Raw genomic sequence first — 21602 nt, 5'->3', positions numbered from 1 at the left:
TTGACACATGTGTTTACATTGTAGTTAATTGAAAGCCTGGTGCCTGGTCTCATACCAACGCTAAGAGGTGCCTTAAGCGTCGGTATCTAATGCCGACGGCCGTGACAGAGCGTCGGTGTTCGACAACCTGAGAATGAGAACGGGCTGTCCGATCACAAGGTCTTTCTTTTAAGCTTTTCGCGTGTGATTTATACGCTACAGGCTTAACGTTGTGTAACGTCTTTTTGCGTGTGATTTAACGCCAGCGTTATCGTGTAACCGACGCTGTTAGGTTTAGGCAACAAAGCCACTTAGTTAGGTTTAGGAAAAACTTCATGGTTGGGCTTCAAATAAGTACGTAAACTAACTAAAATACGTATGTAAACAACGTAACTTAAGTACGGAAAATACGTCAGAAACGTCACTAATATAACTTCATAATAACACTTTGCGACTTGTCTCCTGGTTGAAAGGCCTGTGTTTGTTGGACCCGTCCATCATAAGCAGTCTTTCTCACTTTTTATTCTACGTCACTAGCTCTGAGCGTTTCTGTTGATTCTTAGTGGAATTGTTAATACAATCAACCGTTTCACATTTCATGGTGTTTGATGTTAATGTGGAAATATTGCTGAGTAAAGCTAAATAATGTAAAATAAAGACGCTGAAATTGTGCCAAAACACCCTTCGGGGAAAAAAATCCTAATTAATTTCTTGTTTCCTCAGCACTTCAAACAATATAAAGATATTCAATAACTTCAGGGATGCCTGGTGTTCAGATTCCTGCTGATGCTACATGTTCCTCTTATGCCTCATTTACACGGCATGGTTCGACTCAACGCAACTGACTTTTGGTACAAAGTCCTTTTTTTTCTCTTTTGTTTTCCACTGCAGATAGTTCCTCCCTCAGTGTAGGTGGGATTCTTAGCGAACCGCAACATATTCTCATACAACGTTTGATATCTTATGAAAAGTAATCCCTCATGTTTCACGTCTTTTCCTACGAATCTCCAGCGTCAATTTCAAAAGGTCTCTTCATAAAAATACCTGGGAGTTATGATCCTGTTGTACCGCAGTACAGCCCGGCTCAGTAGTCTGTCTGTAAAACTTAAAACTAAACTTTATAGCCAAATCAAAATTTGTGCGAAGATCATCGGCCAACCTGCGACACCCTCCTTTCAAGCAGCTCACAACAAGAGCATGCTCAGACTTCTGAACCCTTGCATGTTTTAAATGGGGAATATCAACTTCTGCCCTCCAAGAGGCGATTTAGAGTCCATTTAATCGCATCAGGCTGAAGAACGCTTATGTTCATCAGTCCATCTTGTCGCTAAATACTAATTAATGTGTTGCTAAGGAGATGGTAATTTTTTAATGTGTTAGGTATGGTAAATTGTATCGTATCATATCGTAATTTCCGCTCCAGTCTTTTCAAAATAAACCTCCATCTTCACAAGAAACAATTTGGTTAGGTTTAGGCAGCAAAACGACTTAGTTAGGTTTAGGAAAATATCGTGGTTAAGTTATGCCACACCGGAAGTGGCGTAACTTAAGTACGAAAGTTACGTAACAAAAACGACTTGGTTAGGTTTAGGAAAAGATCGTGGTTTGGGTTTAGAATAACTCCGGAAGTGGCGTAACTTAAGTACGGAAGTTACGTGACAATTAAAACAACATCGACTTCTGGTTTCACACGGGACATGAACAGCGGCCTCCTGGGTGAAAGCGCGGTATTTTTTCACCCACCTATCCACACCGACCTCCTCCCTATGCGGCGTTTGTCGCTTTTTATACTTCCTGGTTCACCATTACGTGGATTACATATGAACTGATTTTGTGGGAATTACAGTGAATTTAATTTCCGTAGGTATAGCGATGAACAGAGGAACAGCTGCACTTCGTTAGTTGTACAGCGTAGTTTTGTGGGCTGACTTTGCTATTGTGGTTGCTATTGATGGTAGCTCGGCGGTTTGTGCAGGATGTCCCGTGTCAGGCTAGTGACGATTCTCTTTGACCAATCAGAGGTCTGCAGTGTTTTAACTCCACCTACTAGTATAGGCTGGCTAGGTACCTCGATCGAGGTGTTACCAAATAAAGTACCATGTACTATCCACAACTTTTGCTAATGGAAAAGCAAAAAAGGGCGAGTTGAGTAGAGTTGTGTCGTATACCATGCAGTGGAAATGTGGCATTGCATAAGAAGTACTTTACTGTTCTGTAAAATGTAGTAACTTCAGGGGGTTTGGATCCGTCCACGACAGGGAAGCGCCAGAGTGGCCCTGGACGAGCCGCTACGTGCTTACATAATGTTTAGTCATCGATGTAAATCAGAGCATGGCCTCAGAGTGGAAATCCAAGCTGCCATCTGGTCACTGGCTGGGTGGATTCAGCAGGGAATCCTCTGCACACATTCACACAGACCGGCGATAACTGAGGCTGAATAACGAGAGGAAGAAACGAGGACAGAAAGCCCCATCAGTTTAAATAGTAAACCTAACTTTTCACCTCACTGTAACCTGTAGATCATTGATGTGTGAAGTAATTTTGGTGGTACTACACTGAAGTTATTGAATATTTTTCTGCACTTTGTAGACGGTCCCTGACCGCGCGCCTCAAAGCTGGCTGCACATAGAGACCAATGTTATGTGTCCAGCTCAGAGGACGGCTCGTTGTGATTAAAATGAGGGTGTAGCTCATTGTCTACCTCACTTCGGTTATGAGTTATTGATCCAGGAAGTTTGAATCTGTCAATATCTTTCCAACTTTACCGAAGTACATCATCTAAGGGGGCTCGGTACATCAGCAATGCGTGGCCTGTCAGGAATGATTGGAAGAAGAGCTCTATGAAGTAGTTCGTTCCCTCGTTCCCAATACATATCAATCAGCATTTCATCACCACATGATCGACCATCTGAATATGTTCTCTTGAAGTCTCCTTGTTCATTGTTGACCATCAATTATTCATGTTTCAAATTTCATTCTGCTTTTTATTCATCTCCCCATGAATATGAAATAAATAAACACAAAAGAAATAAATGGAAAATGAGTAAATAAGTGCATGAATGAACAAATAACTCACCATGTCTGCCAAATACGGTCTTGAGGACTCGAGGACAGGGGATGGTGACGGTCTCTCCAATCTCAGTTCGCTCCCAGCATGCAATGTTGTCCCACTCTCCTTTGCATCCCGGCTCTGTTAAATATTAAAAAGGTGGCTTTGTGAGTGCGTTTTCACACGGAAACACAAATTAAAGAGGCCGTCCTCTCCAGACAAACAGAGGCACGTACAGCATATCTCAGCAGATCTCTCTCTGATAAACAAGTTGATCACTCTCATGTCTAACAAAGTATTACAGGTTATCAGTAGTCAGGTGTCCATTCATTTGTCAAGCAAATTTTAAGCAAACTTTTGAAATGTCGCAAAAAAAGAAATGTGAATTATCTCCATTAACTGGTTTGGAGCGAATAAACTCGGCTACAGCGTAGTTTGGGCAGAAGTTGGAGCAATAGGCTACGCGTGGCTGTAATCTGCCAGTAAACAGACTAGAAGAAGAAGTAGAGATTCCATCAAACCTAACCTGACCCGCCGGATGGTTTGTTACACAGAACCATCTGAGACGCCGTCACTGGGTTTGGAAAAGGGCAGGCACTCTCAAAATAAATACTTGGCAGGTGATTGGATGAATCATCTGTCAATCAAACCGGAGCGGAAACTTCTTTTCTATCGACAAAAGTCTTCAGTGCCGTTCTCTGCTCTTCTTTCAATGAAATACTCTCCAATTCTACTTCCAACTATATAAATAAAATGTATTATTATTATTATTAACCTCTTTAGGAGTCGCCATTGTAGTTTAGAACAATCGCCACTCCGTGTCGCCTCACACACATAAACCACGCCAGTAGCTGCCAGTAGCTCCTCACAGGACACTGATTGGTCCCTGTTCTGGCTTGCTGGACACAAAAACCTGTCTTGAAGCCTGACACGACGGATTAATGTGAGATATGCGATGCCGCGTATCTCGCGTGATCTCGTGACACGGCGAGAATCAAGCTGCCATACTGTATAAGGTAACGTCTAACCATCTACGAGAGAGAAATGGAGAGAGGTCTTAAAGAATTTGTATGAATTCGGAAAGTTTTAATAGTTCTTTCGTGTCAGATAGTATTGACCGTGTTTCGGACACGAAGACAATATGAATCTATATCCCTGAAGATGCCGACAGAATAAACAGCTGATCAGTCACGTGACTTAATGTTCTTATTCTGCAAAGGCATTTCCATAATCCATTGAGTACATCAACTAATTTTCAACAAAAAAACACCACCTCAAGCAAGGGTTTTTTTCGCAATTGAGGGAAGTTTTATCAAGTTTTGCTGTTTTCAAAGCTTTACTTTTTTAATGCGATGCTTCAAAATGTGCGAATAGCAACACCTTTATTGTGTTATTGGTCAAAACAAACACACAACGGTGGGTGGCGAATACTTATCGATCCGTGCACTGTGTGTGCCCTCTGTTTTATTGAACATCCAACAACATGTAGCTGCCGGTTGAAGAGAAATAATTAGTGTTTATGATTGTTTTTACAAAAGAAGCTCAGAAGGGAGGCTGACCTATAGGGTTGCAAAGGGACGGGAAGTTTCTGGAAAATGTCATTTTTGATCAGTAAATTTGCAGAAAATTTAATTTGCATATATAAAGGATGTTTCTAGGAGACGTCTAGGGTTGTATGTGTGTTCTGAAACCTCGGAATATATTACAGCACAAATTCAAATGCTATTCACATCTGTTACAAAATGTATTTGTATTCAGTAACATCTCTGTGAGAGACCTGCAGAATAAAATATTTGGAAACACAAACAGCTGGATTGATTCATTGTTATATTTATTAACATTTACAACAATTACATATGGCACATTAAAGGAAGAAGAAAAAGAAACTATATCCTGTTTAAAATAATTACACTCTTCATTAAGCATTTTGGATTTGGCATATCCTTCCCTAAATTGCACAGGAGACATCCACATGTATACTATGTAGGACTGAGACACTATCAGAATACAAGGGAGGAGTGGCCCTGAATGAATATAAAACTCTCTCCCACCCTCAAGAAACAAAACAAACAAACTGCCTCCCAAAAATAGCTCTTCCGGCTCTTCAGCGTGAGCCTTAATGGGTGCAAAAGTGCTGACGGCAAACTGAACAGTCAACAGGGCTTTTTAAGCGATAGATGAATGGAGACAGTGTGTTTGGTAAAATGTAGCCCTCATCTCGGTGCCTCGGTGGCCGGCCGGCCGGCCACCGAGGCATCAGACTGTGACGGAGGGAAAAAAACTGCTATAAAAAGAAACCTATTAGTGTCAAGTCGAGAAAAAGAAACAACAGCCGGAGGAGGTGAAAAGCTTCCATTTTTGGCCCCTCTAGTGTTTGAAATGTTGTATTCTGTAATACAAACTGCACACAACTAAATGTGTTTAGCTGACAACTTTATCCAGAGAGACGGGTTGTTGTTCTGTCAGGTTACATAAAGAGGGACGTAGGAAAGGAGTCATCCTTTCAGAGAGAATCTTAACTTAAATAAGCAATGTAAAAGTGTTTTCACACCTGTAGTTCGTTTGCTCTGGTCCGAATCAGGGATCAAATTGTTACAATGTTAAATATTGCCTCGAGTTTGGTTTGTGTTCACCAAGCCGCCAGGAAGTGCGCTGGTCGTCGATCCCAACTTTCGTAGTGGCCAAACGGCAATAGTGCAACTTCCGTGTCCGTCACGTGATGCCATTGGGCCCAAAAATACTTTTTCCCATTTACTTACATTTGGAAAGAGACGTCTGTAACTTTAACTGTAATTTTTTTTGAGTTGAATCAACTTCTCAGTACGAACACCTAAATAGCCCTTATTTAAAAAAATCAGTTTTTAAAGTTGTAAAATGCATTAGTAGCCGAATCCAGAGTTATTACCCTTCCTCCGTTCCTGTGAATGAGACCCGGACCGAGGCTGGAGCTCAAGCCGCGACAACGGCGTGACTTTGGGACCACATGACCAAGTCATGTGACCGAGCGGACGCTACTGCGCATGTTGCATGTGCCCAAGATCCGGGTACTTTCCCAGACCGGAGCTGGTTTAATCCAAAAAGGCGCAATGCTTTCTCCAGTTGGGCCGGATCGAGGTTCGGATCATGTTGTCACCACCAACAAAGCGTACCAAACCGTACCGCACTTTGTTTGGAACCGAACGGAGACCACCCCTTCAAGGAGGTCTCGGTTCGCTTGTTTTGGTGCTGCACCCGAGTGCAATTGCTGCGGTCACACCTGTCCAAACGAACCGCACCGAGAGGGTGAACGCTCCAGGGTGAACGCTCCAGGGTTCGATTCAACCGAACTAAACAAGGCAGATGTGAAAACACCCTAAGACTTCCTGTATCCAACTGTTACAGTATGTGTTGGAGGAGAGGCATGTTTCCATTTAAGAAGGATAGATCGTCTGGCTGAGAGGGTTGTAAAAAAGCAATGACATGCTGTATCGTAGTCGGCAAATTCGGAGATGAAGGGAGGCCAAATAAAGCAGTGAGTGGGTTGGGCTCTATTTCTATGTTGTATGCTTGCTCAAGGGTTTTCAATACCTTGAACCAACAGTAGGTCAGTTTTGGGCATATCCAGAACATATGTAAATGGTCAGCAGGGGAATACTTGCATCTATTACAGGCGTCGCTTCTGGGTTTATTTCTGCCAATTTAGTGTTGGTATAATGGGCTTTATGGAGCATCATACACTGCATCAGGCTGTGTCTGGTACATAAAGATGAGGAGTGCACTAGACCAATGATGTCACTCCATTGAAGAGACATTTTAGTTGTGAAGGCATTTGTGAGACTTGTTTCTCCACGTAAATATTTCTGTGGTTGGGAACTGGTTCTCAGGATTCTTCCTGATCAGCCGAAGTCTGGAGAATCAGTACCGCCACACCTGCACGTCAGAATTGTAAGAGACTATAGGACACAAGGTTTGGTCCATCTGCTGTCTGGTTGAAATCGCTCTGACATCTGACCTCCTCACAATTGCCTTCCTATTGTGTTTCTGCAGCCTGAACTAACACTGACTAGATAGAGAGGGAAAGAACATGAAGGTGGTTTGAAAAGGAAGAGTTAAAGTGCAAAAAGAAAGCGACGAAATGGCAGAGACACCGAGAGGGCAAGAGAGGACAAAAGAGGGACAGAGTGAGACAGATGTCTTTGGGTAAAAAACACTGATTCCGAACTCATCAGTGCATGAAGAGAAGCCCATCTACCCGCTAAGTGATCCGTCCTCTCTCTCTGTTCGCTTCCACAGAAACGCATCAGAGCCAACCGAATGTACAGCAGCACACATCTGGAGGGAAATCCTCTTCTCTCCGGTTTATGGTTCTTCTTTATTCTTTATTCACTACAAAGTGAAGGCTGACTGAGCACTGAGCCTTTTCTCCAGCATCGCTCTACTTCTACTTTCATGCAGTTAGTTAAACAAATGGACTTCTTTTATCTGTGCTGCATGACAGTATTCAACCATCCTTCATCAACCGCAGACCCTTTTTCTAAATGTTTGGATGCATCTTCTGCAGGCAAACTTCCATGTTCAGTTGTGGTTTCATCAACATCCCAAATTTAACATATCATAAGATGGACTTTCTGCAGTATTTGTGGCGGGTGTGGCTTCCAACAAACGCAACTGGCTGTGTCTTCAGTCTTTTACGCCGGTCCCCTGAGTCAAAGTCCTGTGTTTGTTTCAGAATTGTAAATGTTCATATTTAAAGATTTTCTGGGCATGTCAGCTTAAAAAAATGTAGTTTCAAGGTTCATTCCTGACCGTTAAAACAGCAGTTTCCAAAACAATCTAACTCCTTCGACACTACTGACCAAAGCAACACGCCACAAGAACAGTTTCTTGCCGACTGCAGCCGGCCTCATCAACATGGCCTTCAGACCCCCCCACTGGTTGACTCTCATCCCTCCCATAGATACTACACGTTACAGTAACGTCTTCACCGTCTCCATGCATTACATTAACGCACATCTTTTGGACTATTCTCTCTTTAAATTGCACTCATTCTTTATACTTTATACTGTGAACTTTTGAACATTCCTGCAAAAAACTGTACAATTATTTCATTTTAAAACAGATACATTTTACATACTTTCTTATAGTTTCATAGTATTTTAACGTCCGTCTGTTCACAGGATTACTCCAAAAGTTCGTGATGGATTTGAATGAAACCTTTTGGAAGGGTGGAGTGTAGCACAATGAGCAATCCATTATATTTGGGTGGCGATCCGGATCATGATCCGGATTCAGGAATTTCTTTAAGAATTCCGATCAGCCTGAGCATTAAGACCACAGGGTAGAACACATGCGCAGTGCAGCTGATGACGCGTTGATGACACTTGACCCCGCCTTCTTCCTTCTTCGAGCAGAGAGATACGTGTGTGGATGTGTGGCGAGACATCGAGGTGCGACGGGAGCTGCTGTCGGTCCGCGGTGAGAAAGAAAATAAAGCGGTAGATGACGGGATGAGAGACAACGTAGTGTAACTTTATACAGACATAACAAGGCTGCTGAATGAGAGAGGCATCCGCCGATACGTTACACGAAAACACACCGTGTTAATTATAAGCCGACCACCTCACGGTACCGCAGCTGTGAGCTGTGATCTGTTTTTAAAGTCAGGCACCTTGGCGGAGGTCTGCGCGCTCCGAGTGCCATTCTAGGTTTTGATAGTTTTATACTATGTTATCATATTTGTGTTGTCTTTTCTTTCTTTTCTGTATTTATGTTTCTTCACGTTTGCAGTACTTCCTTTGAAACACAGACGCAAATTCCTTGTATGTGAGAACGACTGTTTATATACAGTAGATGGACAACAAGTCTTCACTTCCTTCTCCCTGTACAAAAGTGAAGCCAAAATTACGGGAGCTGCCATCTTGAGATTTTGACGTCATTTGGAGCGAGAGTCTGCGCAGTAGTGATTGGGAGGTGGAGCCGCGTTATCGAGGTCACCCGCCTGAACCAACCGCGAGCCGGGCACGGCCGCAGCTCGTCAGCGAGAGAGACTCATAGCTGTCAATCATGATGTTTCACCCTGTTTTTACAGCATCAAATAACTAATTAAAACCAAATGTATCAGAAAAATGAACACTTCTTATCACATCAGCATGATAAGAACTAAATCAAATGACAGAAACATCTTTGGGAAAAATGTATTTGACGTGTACTTTGACTTTTTAGTTTACTATGGTGAAAACCTACTCACCAATAAACCTGATTCTGAATAAGCAGCCGTTCTGGAGCTTTGAAAGGTCCAGAGAGGGACACTTGAGTCGTGACTTACCTCAAAACACTTAAAACAGCTTTGGTAGATTTCAACCGTGAATAAAGAAACCCGACCTCTGTGTGCTGCTGTGAGGTTGTCGGTTTGATTCCTACTTGCAGATGAGACAGCCACATGTAAACAGTTTTTACCACGGGGGGGAAGGGGAGACGGAGTCCTGAGGGCTTGACCAAAATGAATGTCTGTGAGACAAATTGCTCTCCTCAGCACTTTTTTCTCCTCAGCACCTTCATTACAATATGTGTATTTATGAGATAAAGCTTTAAGGAGGCAAAGGGAAAGTCACTCAACTTTCTCAGTTCTGACTAATTGGGTCTTAAATTAAAGGGGCTGTTTGTAACTTCTTATGGTACGTGTCCACAGGCTCTGTGCTTTCCACGCTCCCCGTTCATCGTCTATGTAAGCAGCCGCGCAATGTATTCTGGTAGCGTGGCGTCGCGATTCGAGAGACTAGGCGTCACGACGCCCGATTCTCATTTGCATAAAGTTGAGAGCTCGTCTACTTTATGCAAATCGCGGGCGTCCGACGCGACTCGCCGCCTCTCGAAACTCCCGATGATCTTTTAAAATAAATGTTGTTGATCCAAAATAAAGACAGATTCATCAACTGCACGGATTATTTCTCGCCTCAAATGTTTTCAGAAATACATTTCAGTGAACTATTTACGTGAAATAAGAGAAGAAAGTTTCCAAACCAGCCCCCATACTGGTTCCGGTTTGAAAGCTGGGAGCAGCAGCGAACAGCGGGAAAGCGTTCGTCCAATCAGGAGCTGAGTGCCTTGTTTCTAGGGACAGCACACCAAGCGTCCAATGCTGGGAAGCGTTGCGTCCCCTCGCGATAAAAAACGCCCCTGTGGACACGTACCATCACACGTATAATACGTGGTTAATAGCCACGGTTATTGAATGAGATGGTCAACGATCACGTAATGTTTGGGTGTTTGTATACTTCTGGCCTTATATTATAGGCTAGTGTATGTTTTCTATTATTGATAATCTTGTGTTACAAATGAAGATTTAATATCTAACCTACATGTGTTCGTCATATTTACACGTTTTAAGTAGCTTATAACAAACAGCCTTAAGGCTACTAACATAACTGGATAATTTATCTTAGAAACAAATCTGTGTTGAACAGTCACTTTGTGTTAAATGGTATGCTTTTTTTTCCCTTGAGGGTGTCTCATGTTGTACAGATTGTGACGCTATCTGAGACAAATTGAATTGTTTGGCCTGTCCTGAATAAAATTAACTCGACTATTTGACACCTTTGCATTCTCTTGGCTGGTTCAGTTCTCAATTCTATGCATTTTTTGTCTGAAAAACATTTTTTTTTATCGTGCAAACTTCATTATTTACATCAACACAAACATTTGCTTCATTGATTTGCAGCACTAAAGTTATGTTTGGTTTTAAACGGCCGCTTATTTGTGTTAGTAAAATAAAAAAGCCATCAATTATTGAGGAGTTTATCTCTGATCCAGAGACAAAATGACAATAAATGTGTGTGAAATCATACAGTTAAAGATGCATATCACAGTAGATTACTAAAATACAGGAAGGAACTGTGTGTGTTTAATATTATTTTTGTCTAAATATGATCAGGCAGAGAAATAATCTCATATTTCATCATGAGATATAATCTGATGAGTCAACTCAGGAGGTCAAATCATGTGCGCCTCATATCCAGATTTAGTCCAGATACGATTTAGTTGGAATACATCCCACATTATCTGTGTATCAGTATCTATTCACCAAGAGAATCTGACAGATTCAACTCTACTTGTGCTCCACTATGTGTCACCAGTTCTTTTCTTTGTCTCTGGAGGAGGTGTAGTTCAGTTTTAACGGTAGTTTAGTGAATGATCGTGACCTTTATGGCTGCCGGCGGCGTCCTCCTCCCTCAGCCTCCTCAGACACTCCGCCTGGTCTCTCTCCACCTCCAACATGAAGTTACAGGTTGGATGTCGCCCATCAACCTGCAGAGGAAAGGTTAAAACATCCAGTTTAATCTGCACAAAGCCAGGTTTCATTTTATAACAACCATAGATATTGCGACAATATTTCAGGGATGACCTTCTCCTTTCAGAAGGATCTTAAATACCGAAAGACAAATTATTAGCAGTGTGGATTTGACCAAAGTGGTGGAAATATTTGCTGTCCATTTCAATCAGTAAATGAACTCACACAACACAGCCATTAAGAAGAGAAACTATATATTGAATCTATTTTAAGGTATGGTTATTATAGTTAATATTAACATACTGTACTGACCAGCTAAGGGTCCGGATTAAATAACCAGAATTCCTGCCCAGTCCTGCAAAAACACCTGCAGGAATTTGGGATTCGACCATCATACTGTATGTACTGAAACAAAGATGCCTTCATTAAAGCTCATTGATACTACCATGCAAAGGGATCAGTCCCAACTTAAAATGTTTTTAACAAAGTTAAAATTAGTTTTCATGCATGAATGGCAGTAAGGCTGTAAGATTTTTGCTAAATCGGAGAGCAAAATGTACAAATGATATAAAACTATACAGGCGGTACAATACAGTAAGTGTGTTAATCAGACATGGCATCCTTATCAGAGTGCAGAAGTCTCCCCCGCGTCCTCCGACTGCGGCAAGCACTGTTTAGCAAGACGGGCTTCACTAGATAGAACTTTGTGGTTTTGGTGCTTCCGTGTAGTTTGTGTTGGGAGTCTGATTCTGAACAGCGTAGCCACACACGAGATGATGGGACACCGACCCGCAATGATTTATACGTGTAAGAAGTAACAAACAGTCCCTTTAATGGGGTAAATAACAGATCATGAAAAGAATACTCTTTCTAATAAATGGAGAAAGTTGTTTGACGTCCGTTCGTTGTCAGCTCTTATAAAGCTCCTTCAGTGACAGGCTGCCGCGGTGTGTGAAGCAGAGATACTGCAGGTCCTGGAACACTTTACCATCAACATGGTCCGTCTGTTGTTCAGAGCAACAGTTAACACAGATTTTAACTAGATGGTGAATCAGAAGACAACTAACCTATAAAACTTTTAATCTGTGATCTGTCTTCACTGATGTTGACACGTATCAGATCAGTCCGATCGGCAGCAGCGTCCAATCAATGACTGATATCCAGTAAGGGGGTGTGTCGGTCGGTAAAAAAGACTTCCGCAAAGGATACACCGGTGTTTCCTCGCTTATGGCTCCTCCGGCGAGCCTCCTCTCTCCTCGAGATGCATCTTAGGAATTGGGACATCCTTCGAGATTGAGCGCTGAGATCACAAGCCGGAGGGTCGAGGAGACACAAAATCGGGGAAATGAGATGCAGCTGCTGTGTCTCTGTTTCTGCTCATACGAACTACTCAGTTCATCTTCTACCGACTTAAACCAGAAACTGTAAAATGCATCACTTCCTGTTCACCAGAGAATGTTTTTTTTTCCTGACAGTGATTGTTCAGCTTGTGGAAAAACTTTAACAAACTGGATACACAGCAGTCTGAATCACTGGTGTATCACAGCAGCCAGCAAAACGTGACATTTATTTACATGTGAATGTGGAAGGAGATTTATATGACAGCTGGATGGAAACACGGTTTCTCTCTCTCTGTCTGACACACACACACACACACACACACACACACACACACACACACACACACACACACACAGACAGAGCATCAATCTGTGTCAGACGCTGCTTTTAGTGGCCTCTACAGGCTCTACTTTCTTTTCCATTCCACTCATCTCTCGTCTTTTTACTCTTCTTCCCCTTTGGTGTTTGAAGTCAAAGACATTTTACAGTCCTCGTTCCCACACCTGTCTGAGAGCTGTGTGTGGGTGTGTGTGTGTGTGTGTGTGTGTGTGTGTGTGTGTGTGTGTGTGTGTGTGTGTGTGTGTGTGTGTGTGCAGACAGCATGCACATAGCTTAGTAGCGACATATTAATCACAGTGTTGGACGGCTGCTCCAGCCAATTCTAGTATTTCATGTTCCAGAAGTTCTGGGCAAGATAAATGTTACAAACACAAAGTCGTCTGGAGAGAAAGCGAACTTCTCAGTAACTCAGTCTGTATCCGAAACCTCATACTATACTAGTAGTACCACCTCATACTATACTAGTAGTACAACCTCATACTATACTAGTAGTACAACCTCATACTATACTAGTAGTACCACCTCATACTATACTAGTAGTACCACCTCATACTATACTAGTAGTACAACCTCATACTATACTAGTAGTACAACCTCATACTATACTAGTAGTACAACCTCATACTATACTAGTAGTACCACCTCATACTATACTAGTAGTACAACGAGGCGAGAAATCAACGGTGTAGATTTACAGTTTTACGATATTAGATGGCGAATCGAACATTTTCTCCAACGTTTACTTATTAAAGTCTCCCTTCAGTTTCTGAGCTTTACAAATGATAATGAATCAGTCTCATCTGCTCCTTTCCTCGTGTGTTTTCCTGCCGTGGTTTCGCTCAGCAGTGATGCGCACCAGTGACTGCTGGCCGCCATCAAATGAGCTTCGGGGGGAAGATCGCATTGCCCTGAGTCGTTTTGCTGTTCACTGGATTAGATATTACAGCAGAGGATGAATCGGGTCCAGGCGATAAGGCCTGCCAAGCCTCTGTGGTCGCATCTAACACATAGCACATTAAACTTTAAGATCTGCAGTCCAAAAAAAAAAAGGCGAAGTGTGACGAAGTCCAAGAAGCAGCAGCAGACACTCACCAGATACCTGCTGCGTTCCAGCCATGAGAAGATGGAAATCCCAACTTCCTGCTTGTAAAACTATAATGTATTTATCCGTCTGATACCAAATGAACGGCTACTACAACAGTACCATAAAGAGTAGCAAAAAGTAAACAACTAGTATGCAGCTTTAAAGTGTGATAGCAGGAAAAACACAGGTGGAATAAATCCAGATAATGACGGCTCGGCACCAATCAATGTCATTACTAACACCTGTGATGCCTCCTGGTCTGTTGTAGTAGTGAAGGTGGTACTGCAGCTATCAGTGAGGACATTCTGGATATAAGAGGACCTGCAGTATACTTCAAATATTATAATTTAAAGTTAAACGTTTTTTTTTTAAGCAAAAGAAATTATGAAATGCATTATTTAAAAAATACAATATGACATGTCTGGCAGAGTGGAGACACTTTCTACAAATCAACTTTTAAACTCTTTAAAATCTTGTAATGAAACACAAACTAAAACTGTTTTTAAATTAATACAAAATTTACAAAAAAAAAAAATACAATACAAAATAGAATTATTTAAAGGTCCCATATCATGCTCATTTTCAGGTTCTTACTTGTATTTAGTGTTTCTACTAGAACATGTTTAAATGCTGTACTGTTAAAAAAAACCTTTATTTTCCTCATACTGTCTGCCTGAATATACTTGTATTCACCCTCTGTCTAAAACGCTCCGTTTTAATGCATTCCAACGGAATTGCAACGGAATTGCGTTGCTAGGCAACAGTTTGGGTCCATGTTTACTTCCTGTCAGCTGATGTTATTCACATACACTGCAACAGGAAATAAACTGGGACACATTCAGAATGTTTATGTTTAAAACCGTGTAATGATCTATGTATTGTATATTTGTGACATCACAAATGGACAGAAATCCTAACGGCTTGTTTCATACGCACAATTTCTGAATATGGGCTGTGTGTATTTCTCCGTATATTGATAGTTTAACAGTATTTATTTAGCACTTAAACCTGCTTTATAATATAAAAGACATGACAATCTCACTCTTTACAGTATGGGACCTTTAAGAAAAGATCGTGGTTTGTGTTAAAATAAACCTGGAAGTGACGTAACTTAAGTGCAGAAGTTATGTGATAAATAAATCAACATTGACTTTTGGTTTCACACGAGACACAAACCTCCTCCTTTTCGACTCATCCCTCACATTTCTGTGTATTACATATAAATAGATTTTGTGGGACATACACGAATAACAGTGCATTTACTATTCATAGGTATAGTTATGAACGGTGTATGAGACCAGCCTGAACAGTCACCTGCTGAGGAAGACTAGTAGATGTATTAATAAATAGACCTAGAGTTGTTCATGAATGACCTTTTCATGCTCAACATTACTATCAAAGTATTTGCAGTAAAAACAAGACGTGGTCACATTAACCAACAAGTCACCCCGAACTGGGGAACAAATTATGTTGTCCGTCAAAATGACACACGACAAGATTTCACGCTTGACCTCCAGCCTCGTCTTTGAATGCTACACAGTCAGTGATGACGGCGTCAGGCAGGATGGGAATGAGGGTTTAGCGTGGAGGACTAGTGGTGACTCGTGAGTCAGATTTACGCCTGCGGCGTCGCAGGAAACATTTAACACTGCATCTATCAGCCATCGTGTTTTGACCTCCAACACATTAGATTTATATTTCAGACATGTCGGTGAGAGTTTCAGTCAATGCTCCGTGTATTTACATTCTGTAATCATCCCTCTATGTATGTAGTGGTTTTCAGTGCAACTGTTTTAAATATTGCAGGGAGTAATGGAAGAAGAGAGAGCCATCACAGTGAGCTATAAATAAAGAGCTGCAGGCAACAAGTACTACAACTACTATGTACTGCATGCATAATGAACAAAAAGTCAATTATTGACTGACTTCTTTTTTTTCAACAATGTGAGGTTACTAGAAACAGACAAATCAGTTGTATTTCTGACAGAGGAGCTGCTCAACGAGTGTTTCAACTAAGGTTACTCTTTAAGGATTATAAGTTTAACTCAAATATATTGTTGAGGAATCTAGAGAGAGTGTTTTACATGCCTTACTTTCTTTCTGTCAAGTCAAGTCAATTTTATTTGTGTAGCCCAAAATCACAAATCACAAATTTGCCTCAGGGGGCTTTACAATCTGTGCAGGATGCGACACCCTTTGTCCTTTATAGTGCGACCCTCCCATCGGATAAGGAAAAACTTAACAGAGAGATACAGAGCAACACGACCTCCTCTCCACGCCAGATAGATAGAGCCAGAGCAACACAACCTCCTCTCCACGCCAGATAGATAGAGCAAGAGCAACACAACCTCCTCTCCATGCCAGATAGATAGAGCCAGAGCAACACAACCTCCTCTCCACGCCAGATAGATAGAGCCAGAGCAACACAACCTCCTCTCCACGCCAAACAGATAGAGCCAGAGCAACACAACCTCCTCTGCACGCCAGATAGATAGAGCCAGAGCAACACGGCCTCCTCTCCACGCCAGATAGATAGAGCCAGAGCAACACAACCTCCTCCCCACGCCAGATAGAGCCAGAGCAACACAACCTCCTCTCCATGCCAGATATATAGAGCCAGAGCAACACAACCTCCTTTCCACGCCAGATAGATAGAGCCAGAGCTCTAGCCTCTCTGGCGAGCTCCTCTCACCTGCAGCTATTCTGAAAGTCTTCTAAAAGTAGAAAAACATTTAATTTCCCTCTTCATTCCAGTATTTAAATGTTGCTTCAATGCGTTTCCATACCTTATGTAAATCACTTTGAACTGCCTCTGTGTTTATAAACTTGCTTTACAAGGGATGACTAATCTCTATGCCACATCGTACATTATGAAATAAATCAGAAAATAAATCCTTGACATGTTGTTTATTGAGGAAATGAATCATATCCTTCACTGTGGATGAGAACCTAAAGCGCCTCCAGAGTAAATGTGATATCAGACATCAACAAACAGGCAATTGTATTCTTGAGACGGATCCCCAAAGCAAAGACTTCCTATAAAAGAGCGTTCACAGTCTTTATCAGAGCCGCAGTGTGTGTGTGTGTGTGTGTGTGTGTGTGTGTGTGTGTGTGTGTGCGTGCGTGCGTGCGTGCGTGCGTGTGTGTGTGTGTGAGTGTGTGTGGGGGTAGTAAAGCCTATTAGGACACAAAGATTGTATCAGATTACAGAGATGCTGGAAAATGTGGTTTCTTTTATCACAATAATCACACTGCAGGGGCGACTCAGAGCGACACGGAGCTCCACGTCCTCCAACAAGCTCATACTGCAGTGGTTCACTTTATAAAGTCACTGTTACGGTCTGGCATGGTAACTAAGTCTCATCTCAAACTTCAGCATCTTCAGGGATTCAGACTGGGCCAGTTAAAGCTGCAGTGCCTTGCTCAAGGGCTCTCTGCAGGGACGGTTCACTTCTCCACCTTGTCCTTTGGGTAACAAGCCGCCCCAAATCTAAGTCATGTAAATAAACTCCACAAGGAGGATCCACAGATTTATGACTGTTGACCTCAGAGTCGGCCGGGAGGCGCGGCTCCACCATCTGCTTCAGGGCTTCACAGAATCCAGTCCTCATGGTACATCAAAGCAGAGCAGTATGGCAACCCGACAGGATATTCATTAGAGATATCTGCAACGTCATTTTGTCTAGTCAAAACTCTAATTCAAGATATCCCTAATTCTATTTTGAGGAGTGCAACTCAAACTACTTTTGCCATTCATGTGTATGGGGTTTCTCATTACAGATATCCACAATTCAGGTGCGGATATCTACAATCCACAACTGAATTATGACTAATCATAATTCCAGTTTCAGATATCTACAATTTAATTCCGACTAGTCAGAATTCCAGTTCAAGATATCTACATTGTCCTTTTTAGATATCTAAAATTAAATTTGGACTAGTCAAAATTATGTTTTAGATATCTCTAACTGGAGTTACAGATAGTCAAAATGTAATCACAGATATCTTGAATTAGAGTTGTGACTAGGTGAAATGACGTTGCAGATATCTGTAATTACGTCAGCAGCTACGGCAAGTGGGAGGCGGAAGCTATTCAAACTATAGCGCTGCACTGCAGCCGTATGGGTTTATGGGGTTTAAAGTGTGTCTGGAGACAATAAATCTACAATACGCTGTAAATTTCTACCACAACTCTCTAGCAAACAAAGCTCTCGTTGGCCACAGATTCCTCGATGATGAGCTCTTTCTATTTCATGTCATTTTCTGACTATCCACAGCGGTCCCTGAACCACTCGTCTCCCAGCCGGCTGCACATAGAGACCGATGTTACGTGTCCAGCTCGGAGGACTCAAGGCTCGTTGTGATTAAAATGAGGTTGTAGCTCGTCGTCTACCTTACTACGGTTAGAGAGAGCCCTTGTTGGTGTTTTAACAACTTATGAGTTATTGATCCGGGAAGTTTGTATCTGTGATTCCAACTTCACCAAAGTTAGCAAAAGCTTCTGCTGACACTGATCAGATGCTTTGTTGGGCCGATATCCAATAAGAAGCCTTGCATGAGCAACGTCATGCACGACAACTCTGACTAGTCATAATGACGTTTGAGATATCTGTAACTGTTATTTAGGATAGTCAGAACTGAACTACAGATATCTCTAACTGTCGTTTTGACTAGTCACAATGACGTTAAAGATATCTGGAATAAGAATTCTGACTAGTCACAATGTAATTGTGGATATCTCTATAATGTTAATTCAGGACAGTCCAGCTTAGCTATTAAATGTTAAAACAGCTTGCCATAGAGTAAACTCACTCAACTTCCCTTTGCTGTAATAACACTGAATAAACACAGAGAGGGCAGCGACCCATGTGTGTAAGAAATATGACAAGGAAGGAGAAAAAGTGCTAAAAACCAACATTAAAAAAATGAGCATAAATACACTGTAAGTACTCGATTACTAAGTGCAGCTTGACTACATCACACACTATTTAATCATTCATCACAAGTCCGTGGAGCGACAGTTAGCTTTCCGTATGGCTTGATGGCAGTGACTGGGGAGGGATTGTTTTATTCTTTTTGCTATATCCTGCAAAACCCAAAAAAAAAGATTTTGATTTAAAAAAAAAAAACAGCTGTTTTAGGAAATTACTGGGTTTTAGCAAAGTGAAACTAAATGTTTGTGATCTGATTTCATCCGTTATCAGTAAGAATGATTGAGCTCGGGGCTCAGTGACACAGGCTTACACATTGTTAGTTTTGGTCTTTTCATGGGATTTGTTGTCAAAAAGAATGAGTAACACCGAAACACAGTTTGAGACAATAAACAGTGTCAATCCCTATTTAGGTCTATTTAACTTAATGCTTTTATCCAGAGTGATTTACGGCAGAATAAACCCACATTCAAACCAGATTATGAGAACTAAAAGACACCGACACCAAAGAGAGCTGCTAATATTTTTAGTGCCTCTATTATATTCTGCTCCGTTGTATGCCGTGCTGCGTATAATGGAAGCGAGCGTTTTCGTCTCATTGTGTTAATGTTCATGCTCACGGCACAAAAAAAGCAACTGTTGGTAAGAAAGTACACATGAGGAATCACAGCACTATGCTTAATCATAATGGGTTATGCCTCGCTGCTTTCTGTGGTCTAAATACAAAATGACAACAAACAGATTTCCAAAATATCCTCCCTTTGAAACACTCTCCCTAAACATTAAATATGTATGCAGTAAGGGCAACTTTAAAGGTTCGTTGACCAGACGGTGACTCTTTCTGGATCTTTTAGATAATCAGTGATGAAAACTGTCGTCATTTTTCTCTCTAAAATGTTCTCAGGGGTATTGTTTTATTAAGACTGACACTTTTGTCACGATTCTTTTAACTGAGATGAAGTTTGATCTAGTTTTATTTAGTTCTTTAGTATTTTTATTGAACCTGAGACGCCCCTCTGCCAGGCCAGATGTTAAAAAGCACCAATAAATAACTTAATAAATCATAAAGTGGGCATGTCTGTAAAGGGGAGACTCGTGGGCACCAATAGAACCCATTTTCGTTCACATGTCTTGAGGTCAGAGGTCAAGGGACCCCTTTGAAAATGGCCATGACAGTTTTTCCTCGCCAAAATTTAGCGCAAGTTTGGAACGTTATTTAGCCTCCTTCACAACAAGCTAGTATGACATTGGTTGGTATTAGAGCTCTCCCGAATACCATTGTTTGGGCTTCGAAGCCCTGGTGAGTAATTTTCTAAGCTTCGCGGCGCAATGCGGTAGGCTGACATGTTCTTCTTACTGTCAACATCTCCCTCGTTTCAGTGCAGCTTACGCACAACAAACAGTGCTATCCATCTGAGAATATATAATAATAATTCATGTTGAATAATGAATAATGTTGTGGGATTATTCCTTCTAAACAAAACCAAAAAAAACGAAACATTCAAATACTGATTTGGAGGTCGATTACCATTAGCAATGGTCGACGCTTCAAAGCATTGGGGTCAGCCCTAGATGGTACCGATGGATTCATTAGGTTTTCTAGTTTCACATGATGCCAGTATCTTCACTCTAGCTTTTTAAACTGAGCCCGCTACGACCTAAAAATCACACGTTGCGTTAAAGAAATTAGTGGCGTTAAAACAAATTTGCGTTAACGTGTTATTATAAGTTTTAGTTAAACAGCCTGGTCTCACTCCCAGGACATCAAATACCAACGCACAAGGCATCCTTTCGTGTACGTATGAGACGCACTGGGCTTCCAACTAACTCCAATGTAAACCCAACTGCATCATTAGACGCAGACGTAGTATCAAGGGTGAGAAATCCTCAGAGTCGAGATACCAGGCTAAAGGCTGGAGGCTTCTGTGGCAAAATATGACGCATAGGGATGAGATCAGGTTGAGTTAAAATGTTAACCTCATTTAAGTTTCTACTCATCAACACAACCTAGTTGCGTTTACTTGTGTAATGTCTCAGAGGAGCGGCTTTATATTTATCTCCACCACCAGAAACTGCTGTTATTCTTCCAGTGAAGTGAAAACATGTAGAGCATTGAGCTGACTACAGGAGGCCGTATCGCCACACAGCCCAGCTGTGATAAATCAATACATTTCCATTTGAGCAAGAAGGCAGCTGATGCCATCCGTCTCCCTGCTATGTGATCCCAGTGTGAGTCTGAGGTGAGTCATCCCATTAGTTTCCTTAAAAACACTAAGAAGCTCCACAGTTATCACCTGGCACTGTTAATTAAGGTGCAGCTCGCATCATTTGTCGCTTTGCACAAAACGTAAATGTATCCATAAAAAGTATGCCGTAGTATTTAACATCCTAACATGCTCTGATGGTTCCAGCTCTGTTGATGCAATGTTATACAGCTGTTTGAAATCTACACCGATCAGCCATAACATTATGACCACCTGCCTAATATTGAGTAGGTCCCCCTTTTACCGCTAAAAACAGCCCTGACCCGTCGAGGCATGGACTCCACTAGACCGCTGAAGGAATGCTGTGATATCTGGCACCAAGCCGTCAGTAGCAGATCCTTTAAGGATA

The 21602-nt window shown here is 41.7% G+C and overlaps 1 protein-coding gene across 2 annotated transcripts in view; it reads right to left on the bottom strand.

The window, feature by feature from the left end:
- The window catches only part of LOC119497839 (vasoactive intestinal polypeptide receptor 2-like), a 54031-nt gene that overhangs the window by 24608 nt on the left and 7821 nt on the right, over positions 1 to 21602 (bottom strand). Inside the window, exons 1-3 of one of the 2 annotated variants that reach the window (XM_037786251.1) lie at positions 14067 to 14615; positions 11206 to 11311; positions 3056 to 3169 (exon numbers count right to left, since the gene is read on the bottom strand). In XM_037786251.1, coding sequence (XP_037642179.1) covers positions 3056 to 3169; positions 11206 to 11281 — 190 coding nt within the window. In that variant the 5' untranslated portion in view covers positions 11282 to 11311; positions 14067 to 14615. Of the gene's footprint in view, positions 1 to 3055; positions 3170 to 11205; positions 11312 to 14066; positions 14616 to 21602 lie in introns of those variants that run through there. The other variant, XM_037786249.1, reaches the window with a different exon arrangement.

The sequence above is a fragment of the Sebastes umbrosus genome, chromosome 12 (assembly GCF_015220745.1).
Source record: "Sebastes umbrosus isolate fSebUmb1 chromosome 12, fSebUmb1.pri, whole genome shotgun sequence".
Classification (NCBI taxonomy): Eukaryota; Metazoa; Chordata; class Actinopteri; order Perciformes; family Sebastidae; genus Sebastes; species Sebastes umbrosus.
The sequence above is the reverse complement of the archived record's forward strand: the minus strand, read 5'-3'. Positions and strand labels throughout refer to the sequence as shown.